Source organism: Aotus nancymaae, unplaced genomic scaffold, assembly GCF_030222135.1.
Source record: "Aotus nancymaae isolate 86718 unplaced genomic scaffold, 86718_ANA_hifiasm-v0.15.2.pri h1tg000036l, whole genome shotgun sequence".
NCBI classification, from domain to species: domain Eukaryota; kingdom Metazoa; phylum Chordata; class Mammalia; order Primates; family Aotidae; genus Aotus; species Aotus nancymaae.
In genome coordinates, this window is record NW_026988450.1 from 93,694,182 (window position 1) to 93,713,790 (window position 19,609).

General features: G+C 50.5%; 1 protein-coding gene and 1 pseudogene across 1 annotated transcript in view; one reads left to right on the top strand and one right to left on the bottom strand.

Annotated features, from left to right (window-relative positions):
* LOC105705718 (NUT family member 2F-like) overlaps positions 1-19,609 on the top strand; it is a 181,078-nt pseudogene that overhangs the window by 93,892 nt on the left and 67,577 nt on the right.
* The window catches only part of LOC135278082 (rho guanine nucleotide exchange factor 11-like), a 58,349-nt gene that overhangs the window by 5,058 nt on the left and 33,682 nt on the right, over positions 1-19,609 (bottom strand). The window contains 21 exon segments of the mRNA XM_064384747.1: positions 187-248; positions 674-799; positions 1,518-1,608; positions 2,935-3,102; positions 3,433-3,508; positions 4,060-4,238; positions 5,094-5,211; positions 5,712-5,837; positions 5,993-6,072; positions 6,360-6,506; positions 6,954-7,141; positions 7,365-7,412; positions 7,502-7,687; positions 11,423-11,549; positions 15,384-15,395; positions 15,398-15,412; positions 16,190-16,289; positions 16,907-17,051; positions 18,194-18,217; positions 19,109-19,231; positions 19,411-19,507. Coding sequence (XP_064240817.1) covers positions 187-248; positions 674-799; positions 1,518-1,608; positions 2,935-3,102; positions 3,433-3,508; positions 4,060-4,238; positions 5,094-5,211; positions 5,712-5,837; positions 5,993-6,072; positions 6,360-6,506; positions 6,954-7,141; positions 7,365-7,412; positions 7,502-7,687; positions 11,423-11,549; positions 15,384-15,395; positions 15,398-15,412; positions 16,190-16,289; positions 16,907-17,051; positions 18,194-18,217; positions 19,109-19,231; positions 19,411-19,507 — 2,238 coding nt within the window.

Consider the following 19,609-nt stretch of genomic DNA (forward strand, 5'->3'; position numbering starts at 1 on the left):
GTGAGCTCACACTTGCCTAAGTCTATTCAGTCTGCTCTCCTTCCTCCTCCAGACTCTTTCTCCCACCCTCTTTCTTCTATACTCTTCATCAAAACCTCACACCCTGGGCCCTGATGGCCTCTCCCATCACCCCCATACTCACACCCAACCTGTGCTGGCTCCCACTGCACAGTTCAGGGCCCTTACCTCCAGGCAGCTCCCCAGGTTCAGGTTCACCATGGAACACATCTGAGTCATCCAGTTCTACCCTGAAGGAGGAAACCAACCCAGGGTGAGATGTCATGAGATTCCATCATGGACTCCTGTGTTAGAATGGGCGATGGAGTAGGATCTGAGGACGGTGTGGGGCCTCCTCACCTGGCTGGTTTGCATGGCAACCCGGTGAGGGGGGCTGCTGGCTGAGCTTCTCTGGTCCCCTGCTCTACACCCCCATCACCCTACTTCAGGCTCAGGCTCTATTACAGCCAGGTGGCAGGCTGTGGGGGAGCAGACAGGGACAGGAAGCAGGGACAGGGGGCATGTTCTTCCATCTGCCAGCGCTTGGAGCTGTCTGCTCCCTGCTAGCATTTCCCTGCTGTGGCTGTCCATCCCTGGGGTGAAGGACTTAGAAGCAGCAGAAAACAGGCGGTTTGGAGTGGAGAGAGTGCAGGGTCTGGAGGGCTAAGTGCTGCACCTGCTGGGTGTAGATCCCTGGTGGGCTGGCTCCTGGGGCCCTGGGGGTGGAGGATGGACAGGCATTGGGGCAGCTCTGGGGTGCCTGGTGGCATGCTGCACAGCCTCTTCTAAGCGCTCCATCCATCTGTTGCTCGGCAGGAACAGAGAGGACTGTAGTGAGAGCAAGACCACGGCACACACCAACCCCGTGCTGAGCCCACTGCTTCAGGGCTTCCAGGTCCTTCTTCAGGCCCTAAGGACCCCCTGCCTGGCAGGTTCCCACCTCCCCGTACAGTCCTCCCTGGCTGCTCCCTTGGGGTTATATTACTTGCAGCGACCAAATCCTAGACACCAACCCTCTGTTACGCTCTGTGCAAAGCATTCTGTTTTCTCTCTAAAGTAACTCTCTAACAGGGAGCATTAGCCACATTTTACAAATGAAAACCCTGGAGGTGGGAAACGGGTTGACTCGACCCGCCTCCTTCCACTATACCACGCCACCTCTGGTGGCTGCTGTCAGAAAACACGGGCTGGGTGGGAGGCAAACGCCTGAGAAGGATGCATGAATCTAATTCGCCTGATGGTGAACGGAGTAGGGCAGGAAGCAGAGAAGCAGCAGCAGCGGCTGCGGCTGGAAGACAGCCAGGAGCTCATTCTCCCAGAGGCGGGCCTGGTGACCAGGTCAGGGGTTATGACCCCTCCCAGCTTCTCTTCTTCTGTCCTACCTCCCACTTCCCTTCCCAACTCCCTGTCCAGGGACTGCTCTGGGGCCCAGCCCTGGCCTTGCTGTCCACCGTCCTCATACACACCACCCTGGTCCCAAGGGGACCACAGTTATGGATGACCCCTCAATCAAGTCTCACGTGTTCTTGTCTGATGGCGTCAGTGCAACCAGCTCATAGATCTGAGGTGGGACCAGAATGGAGGTGCAGATGATGAAGAAGGCCTGTTTATCTGCGTGAGGAAAGGAAGGTAGAAGGGCCTGTATTAGGGACGGCAGGTGTGACTGCAGCCTGGGCCAGGGTGACAGAGTGGGACCCAAAGCCCTGACCCTCAATGAGGATGAAGAGTGCAGCGTGAGACAGAGGTGGGTCATCGGGACCACTTGGAACCCACTTACACAAGGGACAGAGGAAATTCCAGGACCCCTAATGTCACCTTTCACAGCCACCACCATTCCTTTCATGCTCTAATAATAGTGATGGCTGATGTGTGTATGGTGCTTAGGACTGACAAAATGTTTTTTCTTGAGACAGAGTCTTGCTCTGTCGCCCAGGCTGGAGTGCAGTGGTGAGATCTTGGCTCACTGCAACCTCCGCCTCCTGGGTTCAAGTGATTCTCCTGCCTCAGCCTCCGGAGTAGCTGGGATTACAGGCACCTGCCACCACGCCTAGTTAATTTTTGTTGTTTTAGAAGAGATGGGGTTTCACCATGTTGGCTAGGCTGGTCTTGAACTCATGACCTCAAGTGATCTGCCTGCCTTGGCCTCCCAAAGTGCTGGGTTTGCAGGCGTGAGCCGCTGAGCTGGTCAGGAGTTTATACAACTTTTTCATACCTGTCATCCCTTTTGATGCCCCCAAGAAGTAGGGTAGGTATCACTCCTATCTCACAGATGAAGGAAGTGAGCCCAGAGAATTTGGTTGCCTGACTCTTGCTCCAGAGTCCTTTCTCACACACATGGCACTTCTCACTGAAATGCCTTTGTCCAGTGGACCCAGCTCTGTACCGTAGGTACTAACATCTAACATCTTTTGGAACCAAGCTCTGCTCAAGTCACTCTTGTAGCAGAAAGCTGTGCCCTACTCACCCTGCCTAATCCCATTCTTCCTAGTCCTGCTCAGACACCCTTACCCCATCCTCGGTGTGCACATCCCAACCAAACCAGCACTGTGCCGGAGGACCGTTGACCACGCCTGCACAAGGCTGTCTAGTTTCCTCTCGGTGCTGGAGGACTGCTGACCATGCCTGCGCAAGGCTGTCTAGTTTCCTCTTGGTGCTGGAGGATGGCTGACCACGCCTGCGCAAGGCTGTCTAGTTTCTTCTCGGTGCTGGAGGACCGCTGACCACGGCTGTCTAGTTTCCTCTTGGTCCCTCTCAACCCTCATCCTACCCCACTCTGTCCTCCTGTTTAGGCTGGGTCAGGACAGGAAGAAAGGAACATAGGTGGACTGGTAGGTCCTATAAAGGCCCCAGACTGGTCTTGCCTCATCCAGCTGGACACAAGTAATAGAGATCACAGTCCTCGAGCCCGAAGCCAGCCTGGACCATCTCCCCAGGTACCTGTGGTCACAGAGTGGATGAGCATGGCATTGAGCTTGAGCACGGGGCTGAAGGTCTGCTTGCTGCCTGAGAAGCCCACGGCAGTCTTGCTGTGGCACTTCAGCTGTAGCTTCTTTTTCTTTTTCTGCAGCAGCACTAGGAGGTCCTCCAGCAGCAGCACGTGAAGGTCTGGAGGAGTATGGTAGGGGGGAGGCGTTCCCTGGTCCCACTCATCCCTCATGAGCACAATGTGGAGCCTCAGGCTCTTGGAGGCTCTAGGAAGCCCTGGGAGTCTGGTGACCCCATTTCTCTTTCTGGTTACTCCTTTCCCATGTCCCAAGATGTCACCTCCAAGCCCTGGGAGTCTGGTGACCCCATTTCTCTTTCTGGTTACTCCTTTCCCATGCCCCAAGATGTCACCTCCAATCATGTTTCAATGCTTGGGAAACACACAGAGAAGAGCCCAGGGAGGCCCACCCACTGCAGGTTCCTGCTCAGTCCCAGTGCCCTGGCACATACCCAAGGTCTTATCCTTGCTGATCCTCCAGGTCAGGGGCCCTTCATGAATCATTTTTCTGGTTGTAAGATCCAGGCTCTGTTAAGGAGACACCATTCATTCAAATTCGTTCATTCATTCATTCATTAAAGTATTTGAGAACCTACTGTGTGCCAGACATTGTGCTAAGGTGCTGGGAATTGGTGAATAAGAAACAGTCCTTGCCCTTACTCTCTTGTAGGAGATGAAGACAAGCAAAAAGGTAACTGTGAAGTCATGTGCCACGTGCCAGCTGGGAGATATACTGATGGCTCTGACTTTGGGTCTCCCATCCGCCCCTACCATGTGCCAGCTACAGTCCTAAAAAGACCACACACTGCTTTTCCTGGCCATGCCTCCAGTTCTATCCTGTGCCCTGCTCTCTCAGGCTGAGTTCCAAGATCTAGTCTTTCCTGGGTGGGGCTGTCTGCCTTGTTCAGCTAGGGACAGGGTGACAGTAACAGGGTATGTGTCTTCTGGGGCTCCATCGTGCCACCGTATCTGGTCTGTGTCTCCTACCTCTAAGACTCTCCAAGCCCTGCCAGAGTTCTGCTCCTAAGGGTGTGCAACAAGTGTGAGGGGTTGACGGTGCTGCAGCCTCTGCCTCCTACCTGGAACTCTGCTGCCAGGGGGTTGCTGGCCCTCTTCAGGGCGGTGGCATCCAGGCGTTTCTGGTAGCCCTCTAAACGGTGGCGGTTCTCTGTTTGCTTCACTGCTTCATTCACATACTTGAGAATCTCCCGGCACTGGTCCCGGGCCCGGCAGAGCTTCTCATGCTCAGAGGTGCCACCTACCAAACAGGACAGAGGAGATGGTTGGGGCTCCTGCCTGAGAAGTCTATCACAGCGTCAGCTGTTACCTGCCTGAATGCATCCATGGCAACTGGCTTGCTTCAAACCAGCAGGCGTGGGTGGGTAGAGGTGAGCCACTCCTGCCTCACATGAGGACCTCAAGTGATAAGGGTAACTTTTACTGAGCATCACCAGGTCTCAGACAGACCACTGCTTTGAAGACACTGATAGCTCTTGGGAATTCCTGCCTCTACCACAGCCAGCTCTACAGATGCAGGGGACAGACTGTGGGAATGGTCACGATAACACCTCCAGAAACCCTGTTCAAATCAGGCTGGGGTTCCTAACACTTCTCTGTCCTGATCCCAATGTCTGAAATTTGGGGGTAGTAAAAGATGCCCAGGACCCCAGGGAGAGTGACAAGCTGAGGCTAGACCCCCTTGTTCAGTCTCACCCCCTGCTCCTCTAGGGTTACCACATAGGCTGTGTCTTTTGTGCACTGTAGGGGGCATGAATGGGGATAAAGTCCAGCCCCATTCAACCAGAGGGACCCAGGTGCCCTTGAGTGCCAGCCTGTGCCAAGCACCAGATGGATGCTTTCCCTGGATTTACACAAAGGCTCCAAACAGGTGGGCCTCTGATAGTGGCTCTTACTCCTCCCGCTGTTGAATACCTTATATTTTCCAAAGGACATTTATAATCATTTTCTTCTCTGACATGCCCCACAATAGGACAAGGATGAAGACAACAGAGGCCACAAGGCACAGTGACTTGCTAAGGTCACAAAGCAGTGCCAGAATGAGGGTCTGGCAGGAGGCCTGCTACCTGTGGTGCGAGCCCCTCCCCAGGCCTACCCTCTGTGTGCTTGATGCTGCTCTCCAGCAGCAGTGGGTACTTGGTGAGCCGCTGCATCTCGGAGACGATGAGGTCTTTCAGCTGCAGCCGCCGGCACTGAGGGTGGCTCTCAGCCTCCTAGACAGCAGGAGACACAGAGGGGAGGAGATGTCAACGTGGCTGGGAGCTGATTTATGGCCTCAGGGCCAAGATGGGTGTGAACGTGAGAAACAGGTCCTAACCCCAGATGGGTCACTCAGAAATGGTAGTGGCAGCTTCTTCCTTAAAGGTGTAGAGAAGGGTTGGTGGTGGCAGGGAGACACCAACCCAAGGAAAGGATACGGTCAAAACAGAAGGGCAGGTATACTGCTGCCACTCTATAGACAAGGAAACTGAGATCCACCACCGTGCACACAGGTGCTGGTGGATAAGCCAGGCCTCTGACTGCTAATCCAGGATCCTTTTCAACAAACAGCCATCTCTTTGTCTAGAGTGAGTCAGTGCTTATTAGGAGCTTGTGCGGAAGGATGGAAGGAGTCGCTGTAGAGAGGGAGGGTGTGGCCAGAGGAGAGAAGCTCAGGAGACCCTTGGTGATGCTGATGGAGATGAAGGAAGGCCGGGGCATGAGTGAGACGTACCTGCATGAAGAGCTGGAATCGGCTCTCCTTGCGCTGCTTGGTACTGACTAGCTCTAGGGCTATTGACTGATAGGAACAGAACTGTGCAGCCACCTGCTGGAATTCCTCTCGGGCAGGGCCATCGAACTAAAGAGGCAGAATGGACACAGGACCAGGCATCACATCCCTGCCTGGGACCGGTCCCCTGCCTATCCCTTCCTTTGCCAAATTCCCTGGCCTTGGGGAATGAGAACCTGCCTCCCCCAATCTCCTTGCTGAGAGGGAAAAGTTTGGAGCTATACCCGGGCCAGCATGAGGTCACCGATCTCTTTGATGACGGGGCCTTCCTCCCGGAGCTTCTTCATGGCTTTACACCAGGAATCTAGGGTGAGAAGAGAACAACTAGAAATGCCTGGGGTTGAGCTCAATTACCAGAACCTTTCTGACAGAAACAAGTGAATCTCTGACATCAGTGCCATGGGGAGGGTCTGGAAACCATTTTACTTTTGGGTGAACTCCAGTGCTGGTTTCAGGCTGTCCACAGATCTTTTCCTCACCAGGGATTGGTGGGGGTTTATCTACTCAGGGAGGTCCTGGCAGGTGGGCCAAAGTGGAACAGGAAGCTGAAGGGCAGCAGAGGAGGAGTCTGGAGGGGCACCAGCTCCTTACTGTGAATCTCTATGAGTTCAGGCAGCTTCGGGAAGAGTCGGGCCAGCTCCTCCCTGGGCATCAGGTTCTCCTTCTTCATTCGCTGGTAGAAGATCAGGTCCAGGACACGAAGTGTGCGCAGGTGGGAAGCTTCAGTCACAAACAGCTCTGAGTGGTGGTTGTGACAAGGAGGGTAGAAAGCCAGGGAGAAAAGAGATCAGCAAGTATCTAGAGTCCCTGCCCTGGCCCCTCCACCACTCTACCTTTGGGGGAATTGAAGTGCTGGTTTTAGATCATACAACTTTTCTCTCACCCCAAGGGCCAGAACTGAGGGGGACCTTACAGCAATAGGCAATGTGGAGCTGCTCCAGCCCACAGGGGTCCCCACTCTATTTGCCTCTTTCCTGCCCTTGTGTCTTAGGCATTCTGGACCTATTCCCACGTGTGTGAGCAGAGCTGCAGGCAGTGGTTCCCATGTGTGTGAGCAGAGCTGTGGGCAGTGGTTCCCACGTGTGTGAGCAGAGCTGCGGGCAGTGGTTCCCACATGTGTGAGCAGAGCTGCAGGCAGTGGTTCCCGTGTGTGAGCAGAGCGGTGGGCAGTGGGGCCCTTCTCACCATTGATGACCTCTTGCTGGACAATCTCCCTCTGGGTTAGCCCAGCCACCACATCCTTGCCCACTGTATCCTGCCAATTTTGGGCATTAGGCTTTGGCTCCAGCTCAGATAGCAGGCCCAGATCATCCTCTAGGAGGTGGGGAAGGAGGGCATCTGTGCAGAACCCCAAGCTGGGGGACTCAATGCTCCTAGGGGAAAACAGGCAGCTCAGCTTCACCCAGGAGGAAGAACTCACACACAGGGTTTGGCCCTCCTTCTCCTGCCCAACGTGCTTGCCTCATGCACATGGGAAACCAGTGGGCCCAGAAGAGGAGACACCCACCCAACCAGCCCCTTGCGGGTGAGAGAGCAGCTAGGTGTGGCTGGGACATGGAGACACCAAACAGAGGCCCCACCGTGCCCATCACTTACCTGCGGCCCATTTTGGGAGTGAAAGGAGGGGTTGGGTTCTCAAGAGACCTGTGCAGGGAATGTCAACTCTCAGCAACCCTCTATCCTTGCCCACCCCCCAAAATGACCATGGGTGCAGCCACTGTAGCCCTGCCCACCTGGTGGAGAGGCTGGGGACGGAAGACGATGCCGACTGGTGCAGGCGAGTAGCTTCTGCGGCAGCATCCATGTCAACGTCACTGCGAGAGCGACAGCGGGGCACATTCTCTGCCTTTCGAGACCATTTCATCTCTTCCCGGCCCTTGAGGCTTTCAGAGCAGCCCAGGTGAATCTCTGAGCGTGAACTGCGGAGAAGAGACAGAGACTTTGGGACTTGGGAAGCCAGTGGGCCATGCTTACATCCTGGCCAGCTCTTACCTGCGGCTCCATCTCAGGGGTGCCTCCGTGACGCAGGTTCTCCCTGCCAAACATGGCCAAGGCACCTGGATGGCAGTGGAAGCTTCTCAGTGACAGGCCATTTTTGCTGCTCTACAAACTCCTTCCCTCTCCCCAGCCTAGCCTGATGGATGAACAGTCATCTTCCTCTGGAGCTGTTAGGAAGGGATCCTAACAGGAAGATGAAACCTGGGGCAAATGAAATCAGACTTGTAGGGTGTCCAGAGGCCTGGGAAACCATGGTCCTGTCAGGAAGGTGGTGGACATCATTGTCCCTCATCAGAGACCACAGAGTCCAAGCTTCCTGCCCCTGGGGCCGTCCAGTGGCCAGTCCACATTGCCCTTGCTTTGGAACGAGTCAGCTCCCACCTTCAACTCTGCTTGAGGCGGACCTCTTTTACAAGGTCATAAGAGGAAAGCAGAGTCACTATATTGGCAGCTTATTTTAGGATATTCCACAACTGTCAGAAATTTCTATCAGAAAATTCTATCTGCTGCCTGTCAGAAATTGCTACCTGTCAGAAAATTCTGTCTGCTGCTGGATTCCTAGCCCTCCAGTTGTGATGAGGATGAGTTCCATTCTTAACAGTACCCTTTCTAAGATTCCATTACCTCTCAGGAGCAGACAGGCTTGTGCTTAAAGGGGTCTTTTTACTGATGGGCAGGACCCGCTCCTTGGCCGGCTGTGCTTGGCCACTGAGTGTCTCTGGGGTTTGATGAGATGCTGACGACTGGGTGTTGCGGTGTTGGGTCCTGCCATGCATCAGCCCAAGACAGCTGGCATCTCTGACCCCTAACTGCCCCAGGATGGTCCCCCACCCCCATGCCATGGCCCTGCTGGGCTGGTTCTTTTCTGATATTATCAGTAATCTACATCCTGCTCTGCTTCTAGGACCACAGGAGGCCTGGAAATGCCTGCAGAGCTCTTAACAGCACAGCAAGTTGCTGCAATGAGGAGCTAAATGTCTCAGTCTCCATTCATTGTGGCCAAACTGCCAGATGATCCAAAATGGAGCTCATCTCCTAGGGTCCTGAGATGGGTTTATCTGCAGGGTTAGAAAACACATTGCCCACTGATCCCCTACTAAATCCACCCTCCAGAATTCTGTTAGAAAATCCCGACCCAGACTAACTCGGAACCCTTTTCACAGCATCCTAATGGGTCCCTGTACCACCACAACAAACACCCAGTAGAGTCACTGGAGCTGCAGAGCTAAGCACCTTCCTTCAAGCACCCAGAGGCGAGTAATGCTCCCACCAACAAGTGAGGCGTATCATCTAGCTTTGGCCCAAAATTCCTAGGATACTGCCTTCTAGAACTGGGGAATCTTAACCTTGCTGAGTATCTACAACAAGCTCTCACCCACCATACTGCTAATACTATTTCTTCTGAGATTGCCAAAGAATTTATAAGCATCAAATCCAAAGGCTTCTGCTTAGAGTGGCTTTAGGATCCTAGTGAACATCTTAGGGCAGATTTACCTAACAATGCCAAGAATACAAGTTTGTAAATGGTCTCAGATATTTTCTCAAAATGCTGATGTCTTATAATCTTTTTTTTTTTTTTTGAGACGGAATTTCACTCGTTACCCAAGCTGGAGTGCAATGGTGCGATCTCGGCTCACCACAACCTCCGCCTCCTGGGTTCAGGCAATTCTCCTGCCTCAGCCTCCTGAGTAGCTGGGATTACAGGCATGCGCCACCATGCCCAGCTAATTTTTTGTATTTTTAGTAGAGACAGGGTTTCACCATGTTGACCAGGATGGTCTCGATCTCTTGACCTTGTGATCCACCCGCCTTGGCCTCCCAAAGTGCTGGGATTACAGGCATGAGCCACCGTGCCCGGCTGATGTCTTATAATCTTAAAATATTTGCTGTATCTATGACATGTGCTACCACAGGAATCACATAATTTGTGTATTAATTAACGTTAGAACTCAATCTTCCCCCTAGTACAAATCTAACCTTTACCTCCCGTAAATCTGTCAATTCTCATGACAACAAAATCTTTTTTTTTTTTTTCAACAAAATCTTTAAATAAGTGTTAAGCTGAAAAAAGGCTTCAGATAAACAGGAGTAACCTGCACTCAAGCAGGAAAGCTTGACTCACGGTTTGATGATCAGTTATTTCTTTTTTTTTTTTTTGAGATGGAGTCTTGCTCTGTCACCCAGGCTGAAGTGCAGTGGTGCAATCTCGGCTCACTGCAACCTCCACCTCTTGGGTTTAAGCGATTCTCTTGCCTCAGCCTCCCGAGTAGCTAGGATTATAGGCGGTTGCCACCATGCCTGGCTAATTTTTTTGTAGTTTTAGTAGAGACGGGGTTTCACCATGTTGGCCAGGCTGGTCTTGAACTCCTGACCTCATGTGATCCACCCACCTCGGCCTCCCAAAGTGCTGGGATTACAGGTGTGAGCCACTGTGCCTGGCCTGGCAATTAGTTGTTTCAAAGGCAAAATAGGCCAGGTGCAGTGGCTCATGCCTATAATCCTAGCACTTTGGGAGGCTGAGGCAGGAAGACTGCTGTGGTCGGGAGTTTGAGACCAATCTGGGAAACTTAAGACTGTCTAAAAAAAAAAAAATTAGCCAGGTGCATGCCTGTATCCCTAGTTACTCAGGAGGCTGAGATGGGAGGATCTCTTGAGCCCAGGGGTTTGAGGCTGCAGTGAGCTATAACTGCACCATTGTACTCCAGCCTGGGTAACAGAGCAAGACCCTGTCTCAAAAAAAAAAAAAAATCAAAGACAAAATGGCTTGAATATCCAGACTACTACGTGCTGACTTGCTTTCATGCCTGCCTGTACTCCACCTCAATGGCTCTCAGGCTTGAGTGTACATAAGCATTATTCCCCCATATAAGACCATGTGACTATACCTTGAGGGTGACTTAAATAATTTGCATGAATACTTCTGACTACAGGCATTTGATTTTAAGTGTTGGCTGTAGAATTTTAGACATGACTTGATTGTTGTCATGCTACAGTCAAGAGCAAGGAAGTCCAAGAATATGTTTTCATGCCAGACAAGGACTCTAGTTAGAACCTGACCAAAGAAGGAGAATATGAGAGATGCCAGTGTCTCAATCCCTTTTTCCTTCTTAAAAGGAAAAAACAATTCATTTATAATCAATCCACTTGGCCTCTCTTTGCTGAGGTGGACATGATGCCTATAGTTACATCCCTGGTCGTTAAAGTACCCAGCAGAACCTCATCTCTGGCTCTCTTTTTCACATACAGACAGGAAACGACTTTCTTTTGCCTGCTGGGTCTTTATTTCTCAGGATTTCCTCTTGCCCCCACTATAGTCTTCCTTATCCTTGTCACTTAGGGTTTCCTGATTAACTGCTTTACAATATCTAGCTGGATCTTAGATGAAGGCTACTGAGTCATCAGGTGGTAAATCCAAAGGGAATTTTAAAAGCGTGTCGTTCTTGGGCTGAAAGTCGGGGATATCCTCGCTCTCCTACTGGCCTGCTCACCAGCAAATAATGTGTCTCCTGAAGATACTGGGGCTGGGGAGGAAGTTCTGTACAGGGAGCTTAGAGGCTAGTGGAGATGGGTAAGGTAGCTGGAATGAAACCCTAGCATCAGCCCTGCCCAGGCCCTACTCTTTGAGCAGCTGGCAAGTCCCATCCAGCCACTGCTACCTGTCACTCTCCAGCAGTTCCTCGGGAAAGCTTCCCATCAAGTGTCGCCGGGTCCCAGGTTCTGGGGCGTCATGCTGCTGATTGTTCCCAAAGTGCTGAATGATGTTCCTCACACTGCCTGGTTTGACTAGAAGCAAAAAGGAAATGAAGGATGCTAGGCTTGCTGTTCAGGGATGGCTTCTCAGGCCCTGACTCCCCCAGACCCCAGCAGACAGAGCAATGAGCAAGCGTGGATGAGAACAGCACCAGACCAAGAGTCAGGAGATGCGCCCTGGTCCCGGCTCTCCTATGAATTCGCCGTGTGGCCCTGGGCAGTCATGCTACCTTTCTGGGTCTATTCTTTCCTCATGTGCAAAATGAGAGGGTTTGGAAGTCTATTTTCCATAAATGTTCTTTTGGCTCTCATATTATTACAATAATGCTTCTGCTTGAAAGTCACGATCAGGTTTTTCCTAAGAGCCACATACAGTTTAAAAAAATACCCAGGAAGACCAAAGCACATCTACATGTAATTTGACCATGTTGCCAAAATATATCAGGCGTTTCTCAAATTTAAATGAATTTTAGAGTTCATTATTTCTGTTTCTCTCTGTCTCTCCTTCCTGTCCTTTCTGCGCTTCTCTGGCCTCCATCACTACAGAATCAGACTCTCTAGTACCGTGAGAGATGACCTAGGAGGAACAGAAGAAAGACTTCACTGGCATTCAAACTCCAGCCCCCTTTCACAGCTAAGGCAGAAGAGAGCTGTTCTTGTTCAGACAGACAGGGCAGAAGAGAGAGTGAAAAGGCACAGGTAGTGCCATCTAGAGCCCCTGGAGAAATCAGACCCATTGTTCCATGGCTCTCGGCAGGAGGGAAGAGAGATAAGGAATTCACCTTCAAGTCAACTAGCTCAGTTCTCAGCCCAGCCCAGCGATGCTAGAACAGGGGTGGGCTAGAGATGCTGGCTGCCTGAGACCAGCGGTAAGGATGAGTGGAAATGAGGAGGCAATATCAACAGCTCAGGGTCTGGGCCTTGATCCTAACCATACTAAGAGTTCTGCCGATGACTTCAGAGATTCTGACATCTGAAGTCATGGGCAAACTTATAAATATACAATCTTACAAATCTGTCTCAAAATCTGACTTTCATAGGAAAATTTCTAAGTCAGAGAGAACAGAAAAAAAAAAAAAACATTTAGCTGCTGTTTTCAAAGTCTACAGCTCCACAGCCTTTAGGCAAGTGGCTAGGGAATATTTTTCTAAAACTGTGTAAGTGGCTGTGTGTGCATATTATAGGAACAAGGGCTACTAACATCACTCTTGTTTTGGAGATTAAGAGCAGATTCGCCTGTGCCAGCCTGAATGTGTACCTGGGCCTTGAAGCCATGCAGATGCCAGGGTCAGCTGAGCAGACACAGCCCTGAGCCGCCTTGGCTGGGTGGTGATGTGGGAGTCTGGGAACATCCTATAATGGAAAGCCAACAGGCTGAGTCCCCTCTTCCCTTTCCCATGGGCCACTTGGAAAACACCCAGTTGTGCTCTAGATAGAGTTATACCTGACCTGTGGCAAGAAACAGGTGTAGCCCTGAGATCTGGTATAACCGAATGACCCAGAGTAACGGGAAAAACAGGTAGAAGGAAATGCATTTTTAAAAAGAGTGAAGTTATTAGGCACATGGTGCCTCATGTCTACAATCCCAGCATTTTGGGAGGGCAAGGCAGGAGGATCACTTGAGCCCAGAAGTTTGAGACCAGGCTGGGCAATATAGTGAGTGAGACCCTGTCTCTACAAAAGTAAATTAGTCAGGTGTGGTGATATACGCCTGTGGTCCCAGCTGCTTGGAAGGCTGAGGTGGGAGGACTACTTGAGCTGAGGAGTTCAAGGCTGTATTAAGCTATGATTACACCATTGCACTCCAGCCTGGGTGACAGGGCAAGACCCTGTCTCAAAAAAAAACAAAAAACCAAAAAAAAAAAAAAACAAACCAAAAAAACAAAACTGAGGACTGGATTTCAAGGCCATTCTTTTTTCCCCATTGTTTTATAAACTTTTTTTCATTAATTCCTTATTTTTACTGCTTAAAATGGCATAGAGTCTAAGAGTTTAGTAACTTTTAAAATAATTTTGAATATTTTTCATTGTCACTTTTACATAAAATAAATTGTAGTAACAGAATAATTTCCTGATTGCATCCCATTGCTCCCTCCCTCTCTCTCTCTCTCTCCATTTACTGTAGAGCCTAGAGAGTGTGAATCAATTGCATGTACATGGTCCTTATTAACAGGAAATGAACTTGCTCCGTTCTGGGACACTTCACTGTGGGCGCCTCCCTCTCTCTCTCTCTATGTACTGTAGAGCCTAGAGAGTGTGAATCAATTGCATGTACATGGTCCTTATTAACAGGAAATGAACTTGCTCCGTTCTGGGACACTTCACTGTGGGCGCCTCCCTCTCTCTCTCTCTATGTACTGTAGAGCCTAGAGAGTGTGAATCAATTGCATGTACATGGTCCTTATTAACAGGAAATGAACTTGCTCCGTTCTGGGACACTTCACTGTGGGCGCCTCCCTCTCTCTCTCTCTATGTACTGTAGAGCCTAGAGAGTGTGAATCAATTGCATGTACGTGGTCCTTATTAACAGGAAATGAACTTGCTCCGTTCTGGGACACTTCACTGTGGGCGCCTCCCTCTCTCTCTCTCTATGTACTGTAGAGCCTAGAGAGTGTGAATCAATTGCATGTACATGGTCCTTATTAACAGGAAATGAACTTGCTCCGTTCTGGGACACTTCACTGTGGGCGCCTCCCTCTCTCTCTCTCTATTTACTGTAGAGCCTAGAGAGTGTGAATCAATTGCATGCACATGGACCTTATTAACAGGAAATGAACTTGGTGCGTTCTGGAACACTTCACTGTAGGCGCTAAGCTTCTCGTGCGTTAATATGTATCACATTAATGTTTTAAATACATAGATTCTGGAAGATATTAGGTCCTTTAAAATACATTAAGGGTCATTCTTTTTTCACTGCCGTGATTACCCGGTGCTGGTAGTTAAAAGTCAAGAGAGATGGAGGTGCTACACTGAAGGGCTTAAGTAGATGATAGGAACAAAAATACCCAGGAGAAAAAATTGTTAGAGACTCCTACTTTACTTTAAAAAAAAAAAAACACTTTCAAAAATGAGAATTTTTATTATTATTTTAACTAAAAACAAAAATCTGAGGCACTGGCCGGGCATGGTGGCTGGCACCTGTAATCCCAGCACTCTGGGAGGCCAAGGTGGGCAGATCACTTGAGGTCAGGAGTTCGAGACCAGCCTGGCCAATATGGTGAAACCCCGCCTCTACTAAAAATACAAAAATTAGCTGGGCGTGGTGGCACATGCCTGTAGTCCCAGCAACTTGGGAAGCTGAGACACGAGAATCCCTTGAACCTGGGAGGTGGAGTTTGCAGTGAGGTGAGATCACACCACTGCACTCCAGCCTGGGCAACAAGAGTGAGAATACGACTCCAAAAAAAATTTAAAACAAAATCTGAGGTGCTCTGCTTCACTGCAAGACCCTTCAATGTGTAAGGATTCCTCTCATTTATATAGAACTCTGGATTTTTGGAATGCTCATCCATGGAGATGTGACTGAATAATAGAGAAAAGGCCTCCAGCTGTGAAAAAACTGCCAGAGGAACCAGAAGTCTAGCCTTGGCCAGAACTACCAGAAGGAGCTGTCCCTGCAGAAGAAGGGGCCCTGCCCCCTGAAACTCTGGGTTAGGAGACAAGGTCTGGTACCTGGCATGAGGGTGGTGCCCTCCCCAACCCCCCACAGGGTTTGCAGCACACAGCAGCTTTAGCAACAAAGAGCAATGCATAAGAGAAATGGAGAGGAGAAAGAAAGGGAGGGAAGAGGAACAGAAAAGACAGGATTTGGGAGATGGAAACTCAATGCTAATGCAAAGACAAACCCAAAGAAAATGGTCCTTTTACCTTCCACAGGGACAAGGGAATATGAAATGCTAAAAGAAAAACCAAAACAGAAGTAAACCATTAAAAGTCACATCAATGTTTTAAGAATCAAAATACAAGTTACATCAAGCCAGAAAATGAAAAGGCAGTGGCAAAAATCAAGGCTGATCTCGAAGAATCCCTTTCCCTCTCCTGCAATGCAGCAGTTTCAGAAAGGGCAGCTGGCCCACCCCACTGCCCTTCACAGATTCCCACTGATGCTGGGGGGTTTAAGGTAATGACTGGGAGGGGCCAACAACAATTTCCAGACAAGTTTCTCCGTGCTGGGAAGAGATCAATGGCAGGATCACTTGAGTTTTAGGTTATTGATGGCATTAGAGGAAACTCTGGGTCCCAAACTTGCCCCCAAACTGACTAGTTCTACTAATAGTGACTCAACCATCCCCCGCCTGCATCTGTACTCCTGCAGTCCTGTGTGCTGGGAAATATGATAGGCCCTTGGATGAAGATGAAGGGGGCATTTACTGTCCACAGGGCGATCCTTGCCAGGGGGAGATGTTTCTCACATGGCTGTTTGCTAACTACAACTGTTCTGGGTTCCTAGACTAAGACCCAGGGACCGGCACAGCTTCCTTGGCTTGGAAACATCTACCTGAACCCCAGAGATCCTGCACTGGATTTGGCAAGGGGAGAAAGTGGCTGTGGTCTCAGTTCGAGCCTGTGGCTCCCAGAAACACTGGAAGGCCCTCTGCCAACATACCGGTATATAAAAGGGCTGAGGTCCCTGCCCAAGGAATGCCCAAGGCTGTTGCTCCCCAAATACTCACTGCTTTGAGAAGAGCTTTTGGGCTTCCCAATGTATTTGAGGATGGGCTTTCTCTTCTTGTCCTCCAAGGCATCCTTTTCTTTCTTGGAATTGCTGCTCTGCTGAGACAGGAGACATTGGGGTTTGGAGGAGGTCCCGATACCCAGGTGTGGCTGCTAATCAGTTCTGTCACTGTCCCCCAAGGCTGGCCCTCAGCAAATAACTGGAGAGTTGACTCTTGCTGGTACCCTAAGAGTACATTCACCTCTGGCCTGGGTTTAGAAGGGACTGAGAGCTGCTCTAGTCTGGGGGTTCTCACTGACTCCACATCCAGGTGGAGGGATATAGCCAGAGACCTGCAAGATGGCTTTCCTGATCTACCTTAGCACAGCGCACTGCACCATGAGGAGGTATTTTCTAGGACAGCTGTCTTACTTTCTTCTTCTTTTTTTTCTTTTGAGACAGAGTCTCACTCTGTTGCCCAGGCTGGAGTGCAGTGGTGTGCTCTTGGCTCACTGCAACTTCCATCTCCCCAAGCAATACTCGTGCCTCAGCTTCTCGAGTAGGTGGGGTTACAGGCATACACCACCACGCCAGGCTAATTTTTATATTTTAGTAGAGATAGGGTTTCACCATGTCACCCAGGCTGGTCTCAAACTCCTGAGCTCAGGCAATCCGCCAGCCTTGGCCTCCCAAAGTGCTAGGATTACAGGCATGAGCCACTGCACGCAGCCCTCACCTTCTTGGTCTTAGGGAAGCAGAGTAGCCACTTGTCCTTGGCAGGAGCAGACTGGGCCTTTTCAGCTGTGTTAGAAGGTCGTGCCTCTCGAAGACGGATCCCAGCATGGCTCATGTAGGTATTGAGGGCGAAGTCCATGGGGGCGCTGTAAAAGAGGAACACTGTCTTAAATCAGAGAGCTCAAGTTATCTTCCCTGTGTGTTTCACCACCACCCAGTGGAGTGGGGAAGGGGTAGTTATAGGTCAAAGTATTCAAAGGGAAGTCTAGAATAAGTAAATGGGAGAGCAGGCAGAAGCTGGCTAAAAGTCTGGGCTAGCAAGACTCCCAGGAGAAGTCTTAATTCTTTCCCTAAGCAGAACTGTTCCCCATGAGCAGATGATGGTCAGTGGAAGAACATGCCAATTCCCTAAAATGTAAATAAATAATTTCTTGGCTGGTCAAGTCATAGGCAGACCTGGAGGACTGGCTGAGGTCAGCAGCTGATACTCTCAGGCATATGTGCAGGGGTGGGGAGGCCAGGGCAAAGGAGAAATGTCAAGCAGCCTCTGCCAAGGTATACTGCCGTCACCATCCTCCCACCCCCAGGACAGAGAAAAAGAGACAGAAAAGGAGCTGGCAAGTGGCTTCCAATTGCCACAGATGAAAATGTCCAGAGCTCTGTGTTTAAAAATGCATTTGTACCCACAATTTCCTGGATGGATGATGATCCACCCTGTGCATTCAATGCAGCAAGGCTTTGGCTCTGGCTGTTTTTCCCTCTTCAACAGACTCCTAACCCCATTTTCTCTCCCCTATTAGTTTGTCTGCTCAGGGAGTGCAAACTCACTTTAACCTTGGCTAATGAAAAACAATGAGATGAATATATAGCTTGCAAAACAAAATTCTAATATGTGCCAAGAAAGGAACTGTGCTGCACCCCAGCTCCCCTCTGCAGATGCCACTAACAGGCTGACTTCATGATTACCATCACCACTTTAGGTGATTTAAGGGAAAAAAGTGGCTCATCTGGGTAGAGAAGCTGCAGCCAGGTATGGGACTGTGAGGAGCGATGGCAGCTTGGTGTCTTCCCAATGAGGAGCGGGCCCACATGCCCAGGCAGCGATCCCTGAACACTGGGGCATGGGCCTCATGATCTCCCCTGAGAGCTAAACTTGCAGGAACCATGGTCCTGCGTGGTTGTACAACACTAGGGACTGCCCTGTTATTGGCAGGAATGGAAAGCACAGTAGCTCAATCCCACTCCTTCCACCTTGAAAGCTGCAGATGCATGCCATAGACTTTCTTACCTCCTGTCTTCCTCATACTCGGACCTGGAATGAAAGAAAGAACAGATGACTCAGGCTGCAAAGACACAGGCTGGTCACCTGGTCAGACACTAGGAGGAGGGTAAGATTGCTTCTAGATGAAAGGAGGGTTAGTGGGGGAAAAGTGCGCAAGTGTTTGGTACACAGGAGGAACTCCACGATATTTGCCGAGTTGAAATATCAGCCTTAGCAGAGACAGCATACATGTCATCCTCTTTGCTATTTTGACTCTGTCCTTGAAGTGCCCGACTGTGCCCATGGATCTGACTTGTATGGAATGGCTTAACCAAGGCCACATAACTACTTAGTGAGAAGCAGTATTAGGCAAAAACTTGCTTCTAAGCTTGAAGTGTCCCCACAAAGTCTGCGATACTGGAGCTTGCATCACAGGAGCCTATGACGCTTTAGAAAATGGGGCCAGGAATGCATAACAAAAGCAACTGTGCCAGAAGCGCCTAGTTCAGGTTTCTGACGTGGAGGAGTAAAAGATGGTTCAATTTCTCCTAAGCCAGTTCTAGCTGCCTCCTGAAGGAACTGTATCCACTGGGCACACACAGCACTGGCCTCACTCACTGTGACAGGTAAGATCTTAGAGGCAGGAAGGGAGAGAGGTCAGGAAGAGGGCCAGCAGGGGAAGCAGAAAGCTCATCACATTCGTGGGGTCCGTGGTCTGTCATAACCACCAAATGACTATCAGGAGCTCTGAGCTCTGCCACACCCTTGACACCTGCAGCCCTCAGCCTGACCAATGCAGCAGGAGGGCATGACTCGCCGTCTTCCAGGGGCAGGAGAATCAGGCAAGAAGTGGAAGAAGGTGAGAGACTGAAAGAACAGATCCACAAAATATGTCAACCTGCTTGGCACATTCAGTGGGGAGGGAGGAAGCTGAAGACTCACAAAATATCTCCAAGGGCAGCCAGCTGCTTCTCAGCCACTTGGCGCTCTTGGAGAGGGTCCCCATCCAGGTCCAGCAGGTCGTTTTCACCATACAGGCTGCCCAGGCCCAGAGTGTGCTTCGTTCTAAGCCAGAGAAACACAGGGAAAGAAAGAACTATACACAAATGCTCAATAGATGGACACCCAGAAAGAGTGAGGCAAACACACATAACAAGAGACACATGCAGGCCCCAGAGGGAAGGAGCAAGGGCCAAGTGGTGGAGGTGAGAGGAGAGTGGTGGGAGGGCAGCTCCTGGGCCAACCTGTAGTCATGGATCTGCTTCTGGATCTCAGGCACGGCTGCCTCTTGAGCTTCACAGAGAACGTCGCGGGCGTCCTTGCTGTTCCGCAGGCACAAGTCTGTAGTGGGAGACCAGAGAAGGCACAGTGGGTGGGGTGCTGGGGGTGGGGGAAGGTCACTTCTGCTGAGCAGCTCAAGGCATTTCAGCTCGCTGTGACACT